This window comes from Amblyomma americanum, chromosome 2, assembly GCF_052857255.1.
Source record: "Amblyomma americanum isolate KBUSLIRL-KWMA chromosome 2, ASM5285725v1, whole genome shotgun sequence".
NCBI lineage: Eukaryota > Metazoa > Arthropoda > Arachnida > Ixodida > Ixodidae > Amblyomma > Amblyomma americanum.
In genome coordinates, this window is record NC_135498.1 from 130535043 (window position 1) to 130548440 (window position 13398).

General features: G+C 50.7%; 1 protein-coding gene across 1 annotated transcript in view; it reads right to left on the reverse strand.

Annotated features, from left to right (window-relative positions):
* Window positions 1-5483: 5483 nt before the first annotated feature.
* Window positions 5484-13398, reverse strand: part of LOC144120070 (uncharacterized) — a 90347-nt gene continuing 82432 nt past the window's right edge. The window contains exons 6-8 of the mRNA XM_077652535.1: window positions 11919-11996; window positions 7039-7188; window positions 5484-5692 (exon numbers count right to left, since the gene is read on the reverse strand). Coding sequence (XP_077508661.1) covers window positions 5484-5692; window positions 7039-7188; window positions 11919-11996 — 437 coding nt within the window. The remainder of the gene's footprint in view (window positions 5693-7038; window positions 7189-11918; window positions 11997-13398) is intronic.

A 13398-nucleotide genomic window follows, 5' to 3' on the forward strand; every position in this document is an offset into this window, starting at 1 on the left:
TTCCTCGATTGTTTTAGTTATCTTCGACTTGATGGGCTGTACCACTCTTTTTGCTTCGCCATCTGCGGGTATACAAAGGAGAAGATCCCTGGTGTCTCGCGGAACAGCTTTCTAAGTTAATTGTCGTCTAAATGTGGTGCCTCGTCTCACGCGATAGTCGTCGGAACGCCATATATGAAGAAATTTTTGTTCAATACTGGTATCTGTGAACTTGCTCTGCTGTCGTCTCCTTTCGTACTTGAGCATAGTTAGGCAAGCTCCTCTCCTCCCTTCACTCCTTTCTCTTCTTCTCTCGATTCAGCCAGACCACATGAAGACCAGATTATAAAGTGCCGAATTTATTGACTTCTATTCACAATTGCGGTGACACCACTCTGCCGTCGGGATGCGCCTCTCGTCACGGCACCCACAACCCGTCTGTCCAGTCCTTCTTGGTCGTCTCTCCTCTCTTCCTGGTCCTCCTTTCCAGCTTGCCCTCCCTCGTCCTTGCTTCCCCGCTGCTCCCTTCGGTCGCCTCCCTGGGAAGGCATCTCGAGCTGGTTCCCGTCGTTAAGGAGGCGGCGCGCAGACCTTGGTCTTATCGGATGATGCCCCCGCAACTGCTTGTCGGGGGGGGGGGGGTGTCTCTCGTCCGTCGCCGCTGAGCGGCAAGCACACACACAGAAACACAAGGCGCCGGCTGTTCCTTGAGCGCGCCGAATCGCCCACGCGTACACGCATATAACCGCGGCGGCCGTTTCTTCGGGCTACGTTCGGATGCGATAAGGCCGCGCGCCCGATACATCCAAAGACACTGCGATGCCTGCCTCCACGTAATGCATCACACTTCACACCACAACCGCGCGCGGCTGGTGTCCTGCGATCTTCCCCCGGGCACTACGACACCACTAAAACAAGCGGCTAGGGAACAGCGTTACCCCTTTCACCCCGCTGCCCTTACCAATGGGCTGCTGCTATAAGCATCGGCAGCTTGTCAGCGTTGGAGTCGCTATCTCCTGCGCACAATTTCCATCTCGAATGCCACGGTGTGCTCTAAACCCACTGCTGCGGAGGGCGGTAAGTCGGTTCTATGCAATCGCCCTTACTGGTCTTCTGTCACGGCGCGTACCTCCTGATGATTAGTACAACTGGCCGTCCCCTATCGTACAGCCTCTGACAGGGCGACATCTGACAATTTTTACAATTTTGACCATGAGTTCTCCCCATGGACCTTTCTGCGAAGCATAGCTTAGTCTTTCCGCCGCCCTGGTGACTTGCCCACTCAGGCTCATTCGCCAGTCGCGTCGTTTTCACTTGTTGCGACTCCCATGACGCCATTTGCACACACGGTCGGCCCGCGATCCCGCCTCCACTGTCAAGAAAACTTTACCTGCTACCGCATCATGAGCGCGCACTCTCGCGCGTTCACCAGTCTATCTCGACGTAGCGCCGCAAGTTTGCTCGCGCATGGGCTCTTCGCGCTCTGGAGCATTTGTATGCCTGCGGTACCCTTTTTAGCTCCAGTGCTACCGGTCTGGTCTACTGCGGTTACTGTTACCGCCGCAACGGCGTCTGCGCGCTCCTCTTTGTTGCCGCTCTTCTCATTCAGTGCAGTCACCACTACTGACACTGCGGTTGCCCCTTCCAACCGCTCCGGAGGTCTGACATCCTTGATGACCGCATCTTTCCCGTATGATAGCTTGTTCGCCGCAGCGCAGAGAGTTCCACTGCTAAACTTGTCTTCATCAGCTTCCTTCAAATCGTCAGAGCGCTCCTCTGACCCGTTGACACTTGCCTCCTGTTTCTCGATCGCGGTCGCTGTGTCAGCACTCCAACTTTACAGTCTGTGGTATGTCGTTTCCGCTTTGTGGCCTACCTCCTGTCCCACAGCTGCAACCTCAGTGTCGCCAATCGAGCTTTCCAGTATCGCTCTCTGCCCTACCTCCTGTTTCACAAATGCGACCTCAGTGCCGCCACTCGAGTCTTCCAGTCTGCGGTCTGCCTTTACCGCTCTCTGGCCTACCTCGAAATGCTCCGCGACGCCCGCCCCAATCTCCAGATGCACCCCCTCTTGTATTACACCGTACACCGCCTCCCCGACCTCTTTCTCGTACCGCAATGTTTCAGTTGCCAGTTCTACTTCTGGAATTTTCAATATTAATTTCAACAACGCCATCTAATCTGCGAAACACAACACTGACCCTCCGATGACGCGTGCTACCTCGGCGTTCGCAACCAGCTCCATCTGCCTACCTCCTACCCGTCTGTTCCCGTCCTCCCCGCTCACACAACAGTCACATTGCCCAGCGGAAAGACATACAAGACACCAACCTGCTTCACTGTAGATGGTTAGGCCTGCTGGTCAGCGCCCGAGATGGTCGTTCAGCCCTGGGTCCTTTGTTGCCGTCTTGATGAGTCCCATGGCCGGTCCGCTTCCTGTCGGGAGATCATGTCGACTACGCCAGTCAGGCAGGTTGCTCTCCTCCCTTCATTCCTTTTTCTTCTTCTCCCGATTCAGCCAGACCACATGAAGACTTCAGATTATAAACTGCCGAATTTTTTTACTTCTATTCACAATTGCGGAGACACCACTCTGCCGTCGGGAGGCGGCCTCTCGTCACGGCATCCACAACCCGTCTCTCCAGACCGTCTTGCTCGTCTCTCCTCTCTTCCCTGTCCTCCTTTCCAGCGTGCCCTCTCTCGTCCTTGCTTCCCCGCTGCTCCCTTCGGTAGGCTCCCTGGGAAGAGACCTTGAGCTGGTTCCCGTCGTTAAGGAGGCGGCGCGCAGACCTTGGTCTTATCGGATGATGCCCCCGCAACTGCTGTTCGGGGGGCGGGGGGTGTCTCTCGTCCGTCGCCGCTGTGCGGCAAGCACACACACAGTAACACAAGGCGCCAGCTGTTTCTTGGGCGCGCCGAATCACCCGTGCGTACACACACATAACCGTGGCGGCCGTTTCTTCCGGCTACGTTAGGTTGCGGTAAAGCCGCGCGCCCGACAAACATACGTGAAAAATAATCAACAATCAGCAGGTATGTCTTTTCCCTCAGGTGGAAGACTATAACGAGTTGTTGCCAAGGTCGATCAGGAAGGTTTCAGACCAGTACAGGTTGGTGTGAATAGCATATTTGATGCGACTGAAAAATGTTGCAGCTTTTCACCTTTCACCATGCCCTCGATGTCCTGGCATTGAGTTGACGAGTACATGCTCTGGCTTGCCAGAATCTTACACGCAATGATGCCGTGATGTGCTCGGTGAAGCATTCGAACCACGTTTGCCTGTCATACGGTCGGTATAACCAAACGTTATCCGTTGCACACGAAGCCCTTCGGTTGTGTACAACTCGTTTCTCACGTAGAATAGCTTAACTTTGCTGTCTATTGGTGAACGTTTCTGAGGCGATCCTTCTTTGCTGTACATGTTTACTTTTTGAAGAGCCCTATATTTTCTCCCTCTGCAGCGATCCTGTGATTCTGTTTCGAGCGGCCTGCATTACACTTGAAACCTTAATTCCCGTGGCGTGATCAGTGGTGTTCATTTTAGTTGACTCATTCGGAGCTCTTGAGAGTGCATCTTCTACTTCTATCTGCTTTCCTGGAACGTACGACAGCGTCACGATGTGCCGCTGCAGGTGCAACAAGAGTCTTTTGAATAGGGGTAACACTTTGTTCAAGTCCTTATTCTGAAGCCCATTGAGCGGTTTGTGATCTGTCTGGATAGTCACTACACGTGCGAAGGTGTAGTAGTGAAATAGTTCACACGCGAAAACGACGACTAGCAATTCTTTCTCAAATTAAGCACAATGCTTCTAGGTGGCTTCAGAGCTGTAGAAGCGTAGACCTCAGGTCTGCCTTCTTGAGGTAAGACAGATTCCACCCCGTACAGGCTGACGTCGGTTGAAACAGTTAGGCAGTTTGAGGGGTCAAAACATCGAATCACAGGTGTTTTCGTCGAAACTGACCTGATGAACTTGACAGTTTCAGTGATTTATTGCGTCCAGTGTGAGCGGAAATCAGTATTAAAAATTTCACGAAAAGGGCTTGTTATCTCTCCGAAAACCTAGAACTGAGTGTCATCAAGTAGGTCACCATTCCAAGCAATCTCTGTAGCTCTTGCTTGTTCGATGACAGTGGACTTGATTCGCTAGCTGTCACTTTTACTGGATCTCGAGAAATCCCATGTGGTGATAGTTGTTGCCCAAGGTATCCAATGGAAGTCAAACCTAGCTGTAGTTTTTCTTTGTTTACCTTCAGACTGCTGGCTTTGGCGATGGTCAAAACTTGTCTCAGGTCGTTTGCATGCTCAAGGTTTTTTGATGCCGCGTCAAAGTTGGGCTTGAAGGCTGGTTGCCGCTGAAAAGCCCTGTCTATAGATTGCTGGAAGAATTCAGGAGCTCTTGCGCGACCAAAAGGAACCGTAAGTACACGGTAGCGTCCCGAGAGCGTCAAGGAAGTAAACCAATACGAGCGTTCGTTTAGGGTCAGTAGGTAGAATGCATTTTTATCGTTTAGAACATAAAAAATCTTTGCTCCGCTCAGCGTTGCGAACAACTCTTCAGGAACTGGAACCTGGTATTACTGTGTCTTGACAGCTGAGTTCAGATTTGGAGCGTCCAATCACAGCCGTACGTCTCCATCTTTTTGTGGGTAATGCCAACTGGGTGAACCAACTCGTACTGCTCTGTTACGTTCCATGTTATGGCGTTTTCTTCCATGCGTTGCAGTCAGCCTTCACCTTGTGCTCTATCGTGGTCGGTACTGGGCTGGGAGTTGGTAGCGTGGGTGTTACTTATTCTTTCAGTTCTGTGAAGTACAGCCCGGGAAATATCCCAATGGCTTTAAATGCATCAGAAAAGTCATCGAGGGCGTTCCATATGGAGTGTGTTGCTGTACATGCGGGTACAGTCGTTCGCTGCGGCTTTACTATTTTGATAAGAATAAATGTCTTGCAAGCATTGGTGCCTAATTTTAGTCTGAGTGGCTGGTTTACAGGGATAAAGTTAACGCTGCATGCCTTTCCGTTAGTTCAGCATTGCAGTTGGCATTCAGCATGTACTCGGAGTTCCTGCCCGTTGTATGTCGTCACATGTGCCTGCGTCGGCTTCATTTCTGGTTGTGCATGCCATTTTCTGATACATGGGAACGATATTCACGACAGAACCGATATTTAGCTTGAAACCGATGCTGTGACCATTCACGCAGAATGATTCGAACATTTTGAGGTGCTGCTTACGTTGAGGAGGTCGAAGTTCTCTAACAAAAATGCTTGTTGCTTATCTTGCTGCTGAACCTGGTGTTAGGGATCTTCGAGGTGCCCAATTACTTGTCTTTAATATTGTAGCGGATGAAATGGCTTTATTACAGGTGAAACATCGGTGGATGAAATCTGGTCGCCGACGGCCCAGAGCCCAAATCAGACTGTGCGCGTCTCTCTCCTCTTCTTCCTCGAACTCCGCGGCGTAACAATTTACCCGGGTGCAGATAATTCTCGTCCCCGAGAAAGTTAGGTAGATCGGCGATGGCAGCGCTTCAAGCGAGCCACATGAACAACTTTTGTCTTGCGGGAACGCCGTTTATCCGTCGTCACTTTGGCGAGGACGTAATTCACGTCAGTCAGTTGGTCCAACACGACGAAGGGGCCATCGTACTTGTACAGGAACTTCTCACACAACCCTCTTTTGCGGATTGGCGTCCACAGCCAGACAAAGTCTCCTGGAGAGTAAGTCACAGCACGATGACGCAGGTCGTAATGTTCTTTCCAACGGCGTTGCGAGGACAGGGTACGTAAACGGGCTATACGACGGGCTTCTTCGGCACGGCATAGTATCTGGCCAACCGACCCGTTTTCTTTGGAGGAAAACGGGGAGATCGTGTCGAGAAAAACGCGGGGAGTTCTGGCATAAAGGAAATAGAAGGGAGAATATCCGGTGACCTCATGATTGGCAGTGTTGTAAGCGTACGTCACATATGGCAGCACTGCGTCCCAGTTTCGATGATCAGACGAGACGTACATGGACAGCATTGTCGTCAGAGTGCGGTTGGTGCGTTCGGTAAGACCGTTGGACTGCGGGTGGTAGGGTGTGGAGTGTCGGTAGTCCGATTCACAAAGCCGGAGCATTTCTTCGACGACATCAGCAGAAAATTGCTTTCCACGATCACTTATAATAACACGGGGTGCGCCATGGCGAAGAATAACAGTGTGTAGGAGAAACGTCGAAACAGCATCAGCCTTTGCGGTAACGAGAGTGGCGGTTTCCACGTATCTGGTGAGATAATCTACACACACAATCACCCAGCGGCGTCCCTGAAAAGACTTTGGGAAAGGACCTAGAAGGTCAATTCCAACTTTTTCAGAAGGGGAAGTGGGTGGTTTGACGGGCTGCAAAGGACCGGCCGGCGGGATGGTTCGTGGCTTAAGTCGTTGGCATTCTTCACATGTTGCAACGTACTGATTGGTGCTCTTATAAACTTGCGGCCAATAAAAACGCTGGCGATGTCGGTGCAGAGTGCGAGAGAAACCAAGATGTACAGATGTGATGTCATCGTTCATAGCGTGCAAAACTTGCCGACGGAGATTTTTCGGAACGACCAAAAGCAGGGCAGCACCTTCAGCGGAGTAGTTCTTGAAAAAAATGCCATCTTTTACAGTAAAGGGCGTTGAATCTGCTCCTCCTTCTGCCGCTGCTATAAAGGGCTGCAGTGAGTGGTCGCGACGTTGCTCGCGCCGAAAGATCGCCTCACTGGGAAGGTCGGTGCGAGCGAGGCTAAACACCCGTCGAAACAGTCTTCATCGGCGACTGAAGTCGGCAATGGGTGGCGGGACAAGCAGCCAGCATCAGCGTGACGATGGCCACTTTTGTAAAAGACAGCAAAGTTATATTCTTGCAAACGCAGTGCCCAGCGCGCCAGACTACCAGATGGATCGCGAAGTCTGATGATTGTCATAGAGAATGATGGTCTGTGACAATAGTGAAGTGGCGCTCTATATAAGTAGGGTCGGAACTTGTGCACAGCGAACACAACTGCGAGACACTCCAATTCGGTGACAGTGTAGTCACGCTCACATTTTGTTAACGTGCGGCTGGCGTAGGCAACAACGTTCTCAGCCCCACTATGCAGCTGGACAAGTGCTGCCCCAAGACCGACGCCGCTGGCGTGAGTGTGAACCTCCGTCACAGCAGAAGGGTCGAAGTGCCGCAGGATGAGTGCTGAAGTGAGAGAAGGTTTGAGGAGATGGAACGAGGACTCGCACTCAGGGGTCCACACAAACTGCGAATCCTTATGCAGAAGAGATGTGAGGGGGTGGGCAATTTGCGCAAAGCCAGCAATGAAACGACGAAAATAAGACGAGAGTCCCAGGAAGCTTCGAAGGCTTTTCAGGGTGCGTGGAGTTTCGAAATCGCGGACTGCAGCGATCTTCTGCGAATCGGGCCTGATGCCATCCTTGTCGAGAAGGAAGCCAAGAATTAGAGCTTGCCGGCCCCCAAAAATGCACTTCTTAGAGTTCAAAATGAATCCCGCTTTGCCGATGCATTCGAGAACACGCAGTCTGGCATTGTGCTCCTGGAAGGACTTGCCGAAAATGATGACACCATCCAGATAACACATGCACATTTCCCATTTTATCCCGCGAAGGATACAGTCCATAAAGCGCTCGAATGTCGCGGGGGCGTTGCACAAACCAAACGGCATCACATTAAATTCGTACAAGCCATCTGGGGTTACGAAAGCTGTCTTCTCACGGTCGGATGGATGCAGGGGAATTTGCCAATAGCCAGATCCCAAATCAACGGAACAGAAATATGACGCGGAATGCAGACAATCGACGGCGTCGTCAATGCGAGGTAGCGGGTACACGTCTTTCTTGGTCAACGCATTTAAACGCCGGTAGTCAACGCAAAATCGCCAAGAATTGTCTTTTTTTCAGACTAGGATCACAGGTGCGGCCCACGGACTAGAAGACTCGCGGATAACTACTTTCTGCAGCATGTCGTCCACCTGTTCTTGAATTAACTTGCGCTCATCCGGAGATACTCTATAAGGTTTCTGGAGAATAGGGATGCGCTTCCAGTGTCAATTTTATGCTGCAGTCGAGAGACAGGGAAATTGCTACCAGATCCATTGGAGGCAAAGTCGAATCCTTGGATATGAGTCGTCAAAATGTCTTTCACGGTATGGCGTTCACTAGACGGCAGCGATTTGTTGACCATGCGCTCAAGTGCAGCACCATATTCAGACTTTGCTTGCGCGGTGCCGCTGCAATGAGAAATAGTTTCAATGGTGGGGGTCACAGGGTTTTAAAATCTCGCGAGTACTAGACCAGAAGGAAGACGAGCAGGCTCTTCTGACACATTCACAGTCCAGAGGTGTGCATGACCACCCACTGCCTCCAGGATGGCACGTGGAACAACACATTTTTCTTCGCCCCCTTCTGAACATCTGGCTCGACGACTATTGAGTGTCTTCCCAAAGAATTTGTCCGATGATTTCACGGGCACAAATGTTGCCGTCATCGGAGGCAGCAGCACACCTTCTGTCAGGGAGAGAACTCCTTCATGATAACGATACAGGTTATCCACTAATGCCGGAATAGTGTTCGACTTCAAAGAAATCTCACCGCTACCAAAGTGAAGCGTTGCACCACACTCGCGCAAAAAGTCAACACCCAAAATAACGTCATGTGTGGTATGTCTCAGCACAACAAATTCTGTTCTGTAGCACTCGTCACCTAGTACAACTGAAGCCGAGCACAGGCCAACCGAAACTAGAGTTTCACCGCCAACTCCACAAAGCGCACCAGTTCTGTCCCACACAAACATAACTTTGTGTCCAAGGCGGTTCTTAAATGAGACTCACAACTGACACAGCGGCACCAGTATCAACCAAAGCATCCGTCTCAACATTGTCAACACACACTGACACTTTGTTCTTTAACATGATGATAGGCAGAGGTATTCTCGAAATTGACCGTCCGGCGACCTTACCTCCATCGGTCGCACCACCTAGTTTCCCAGTGGTGGAGAAACGCAGTGGCGACGTGGGGATAGTGAACAGCCTTGCCGCTGCGGCGGCGGAGTGATACTGCGATCGGAAACAGGGGAGTCATTGCGTGCACCTCGGGTGGGAGAAGGAGGCCGATAGAAGCTAGCGGATGGCCGCTCCCACTGGGCGTCACTCCTGAAGCGTGGTGCGCGTTGTGCAGGGGGTCTAGAAAGTTGTCGACGCGGGCAAAAGCAGGAGATGCGTCTGCTGCATCCACAGCCGTAACATATGGGCTGCTGGCGGCTCTTGTAGCTCATATCAGGATCCGTTGGAGGTTGAGGAGAGGCGACAGACACGCGACGGGGCGCACCACGAGGCACTTCACCAGGATGGGACGGACGCTGCTGGAAATAAGGGTGCGACGTCGATTGCCGGGTCCGCTCGGAGCCGGTGGTGTAACATGTTCCGTTACCATTTGGGGCAGCAGTCCATGGCGTAGGCTGTTCCCATGATGGCGCGGACCTCGATGGCTCTTGGTAATGTACATCAAAACTTGTACGTGGCCGCTGAGCAGCCAACTCCTCGCGTACGATCCTCCTGACTATAGAAGCGATGTCTTCGGGTTCGGGGACGTCGATGCTGGCGACGGTTGTGACATTCGAGAGGCGGCCGAATTTGGGCGCTATCCGGCGTGCTTTAAGCGCCTCAAATGCACGAAACTGCTTTGTGACATCTGCAACCGTATCAAGGGTGGGGCGTGAAATAAGGAAGTGATACACGTCTTCAGCAATCCCCTTGAGAAGGTGTCCGACCTTATTATCTTCTAGCATTTGCCGGTTGACAGTGCGGAATAGTTTCAAGACTTCTTCGATGTACCGCGTGCATGCTTCGCCGGGCAGGTGGGCTCTCCGAGAAAGTTGCTGCTCAGCGCGTTCCTTCTTCGCAAGAGTGTTTCCGAAGGACTTACTGATTTCTTCGACAAATCGGCTCCAGGTAGTGAGAAATTCCTCGTGGTTGTCAAACCAAGTCAGAGCCATGCCAGCAAGGAAGAAAACAACATTGTACAGGCGGGCGGTAGAGTCCCAACGGTTGTGCTTGCTGCACTTTTCATAATGCCGAAGCCATTCTTCAACGTCCTCTTCGGTCTCGCCGTGGAACGTACGCGGCTCTCGCTGATGGAGCAAGGCCGTCACTTGGTCACGTCGCTGTACCCGAGTCTGCGTCGCTTGCGTGGTAGGCATTGGGAGGAACAATTGAGGCGAGAAAGGTAGCAAACCTGCTACACGGCGGCTGCAACGAGGTACTGGCGAATCCAGGACGTATTTACCCAGCACCTAGCACCAAATGTAGCCGATGAATTGGCTTTAATACAGGTGAAAGCTCGGTGGATGAAAGCTGGTCGCCGACGGCCCTGAGCCCAGATCAGACTGTGCGGGTCTCTATCCTCTTCTTCCTCGAACTCCGCGACGTAACAATATTTTTGGCCTCTTTGGCTTTGTAATACACATGCGCGAAAAATGCATGTGTAACACATGTGACCGCAACAGGGCAGTCGCGCGGCTTGTGCGTTGTTTCACAGCGTGAGCATACATGTTGCGGCTTTAGCTGAGGGTTCGAATGCGGGGTTCTCGTAGCTGCTCGTTTTCACTAGTTCCATCTTTTCTGCTTTCAAAACGCTTGAACTTTAAGCCTGGGCTCTTCCAGGCCTTTTACTGAACTCTCCTGAATTTCGGCTGCCTTACACGTTCTAAATATTTTATCGTGTTTGTAGTGCCGTTCAAGCAAAAAGCGCTCGCTCACTGCTGCTTTTCTGATGCCTAAAACAATGCTGTCCCCAATAAACCTTTCTGTTTTTTATCAAAGTCGAATTTTTCTGCTTGCCTACGGATGTTTGTTACGAATTCGTCAAACGGCTTGTTTTCTCATTGTTGCATAGTGTTGGCGACAGCAAACGCCTTTACTTCGTTTTTGTCTAGGTATAATTTATAGAGAGCGCCGAACTGCTCGAGGCCGTAGGTAACTCAATCCGGCGGCTGCTTACTATGGGAGCTCGGAGGCTGAGGGGGGAATGTCTGGGTGACGGGGCGGCCGAGGGGTCCAAGACCCTGTAGGAGTAGGGCGTTGCGAGTTGCGCGCGGCTTTGTGGCATACCCACATGCCAGTTCGTAGAGGTTTTAGGCGTATTTCCAGTCCTCCCATGCCAAGTGGGTGCTCCGGATTTCCGACTGGTTCGAAGTGTGTAGGTGGTTGCAGATATTCAGAGGACGTATTTGCGGGGCTCTAAGTCATTCTGACACCATGCTATGTTTGATCATTCTGGGAGAGACTGATGACACGGACCGGCCCACTTGGGGTTTATTTGCTGTTGCGTGAGTGGCACCAGCTACGGAGGCTTTTTAGATGTGGATTCTACGGAGAGATGGCGCGGCCAGAAGAGATGCCGCTTTTCGATGTGTGCATACAAAACAAGTGCAGAAGCACTACTTCCATAGGTCCAACCGGGTCCCCTAGTTTGTGTAAAGCTTGACCTTGAGGTTGACGTTGGCCAAACCTTAAATAAATACATAAAATAAAATATTGCCACGAACTGCGTTCCAACCAGCGGCGGCGCAAAGATGCCAGCTTCTCCGCTCGAAAGAACAACGCTATTTTTACAGCCGATCATATCTTGTGTAAACCTGCCGCACACTCTCACGCTGTGCAGTGCGCGCAATCATCTACATCAGCTTCCATATTTGGCGTGTACATATCAGATCAGCTTAACCTTGATAAGAGCTTAACCAGAGTTTAATATCGTCGCCAGACGTACCGGTGGTCCAGCAAAGCAAAACACATGCTTTCAAAAACAGGCAAAACACACGCTTTCTCGCGTCTACTCTGCTTACCTACGTTAAAACGCTGCCACGATTTTCCTTTGCAAGCGGGGCATAATTACAGTTGTGAAAATGACACTCACCTCTTTTGCAAGCGAAGATATACACTCTGTTTGCTGTCCAATGGCCAGATGGTTTTACCCACTCGATCTCTGAGGTAACTGGAAATTACACGCGCAGGTGTTCATTGCATACATTCAGGCCTAATAAACGATATGATGCGGCTGAAATAAAGTCATTTGGCAAAACTCAGCGCTGATCAGCATTAACGTTTTAAAGCAATGAGGGTTTTGCTGCGATGACGATGAAAGTGAGATACAACCGGCTAATACGCTACACTGTTAACACCCTGTGCTTTAAGGGACGTTGAGGGCAGCTTGAAATGTCGCTCGATATGTAAATAGCCTCTTCCTAATGGCAAGGATGCTATACTTTCGCTGCAAAAGAACTTGCTGTGAGCTTGCTGGGCTTGCTGTAAAAACGGACTTGCTGTGACGTCTACGGCCGTATTATTGATAAAGTTCTCTGCCAGATCCGTGAGAGAAAAGTAGATGGAGCAGGATGCAGGGACATGTTAAGGACTGCGAAGAAATCATGACAATATTTTTCCACGCCGTCTTTGTTTTGTCTAGAAAGAAAACTGCAGTTTGTAACACCTGTGAGTTGGTGATGACCATATTGTGCTCGAGAGTTCTCTGCACGATATTAAAGGGAAAAATTCAGACCGACGACGCTTACTTCTATACTTTGAGGTGTTCGAAAAATTGGTACGTTAAGGAGGCCAGATAAATAAAGAAAAACAAAGTGCCTTGCCCACATTAGCTAAGGCACAACAGGAATTTCAGCGAGAACGGCAAGTGTGGAATAGCTTTGACATATTCAGAAATACACGGGACACTTCGAAGGCCACCTAGAAGGAAAAGGGAAGATAGCCTTGCGTCAACCAGAGAGGTTAAACCTATGTTATACCCATGGATAAGTCAAGCGTGTAACGGCGGGCTGTCTAGAACACAGTGGGATATGTAATACTTTGCCCTCCAAGTTGAGTGGTTCACTCAGCGTCGTTATAGAGCTTCAGTATAAAAAAGCCTCAGTTTAAAATTACTTTCAACGAATACACCCTGATGCATGAATTTTAAGGTGAGCTGTCTAGCTCATTGCGCAAAGTAAAGTAACCGCCGGCCACTCTTAGACGACCACTGTGCAGCGTCCTGTTTAAACACAAATCTGAAAATGTCGGTTCGGGCAATCATCGTGAAAACTAAGCGTCGCATACTGGATATTTTCAGTGTATCAATGCCCTGTAGCTCCCTCCAAACAAAACGGCTGAAGCTTCAATTGCCGAGAGCGAAAGTTTTGGAGAATGAGAACTTCTGGTAGACCCAGAGCCCTACGTTTTGACGTATTTTCTAGAATCCAGCACCATGATAGTCACCCCTGCAGAATCGATCCTTCCAGAACTTCTTCAGCGTTATTCACTCCATTACCCTCCCTATAAAAGGCGGTATTTGCGATCTCTAATGTTACCCTACCGCATTCCGTATTGCGTCTGTGAAACGAGCA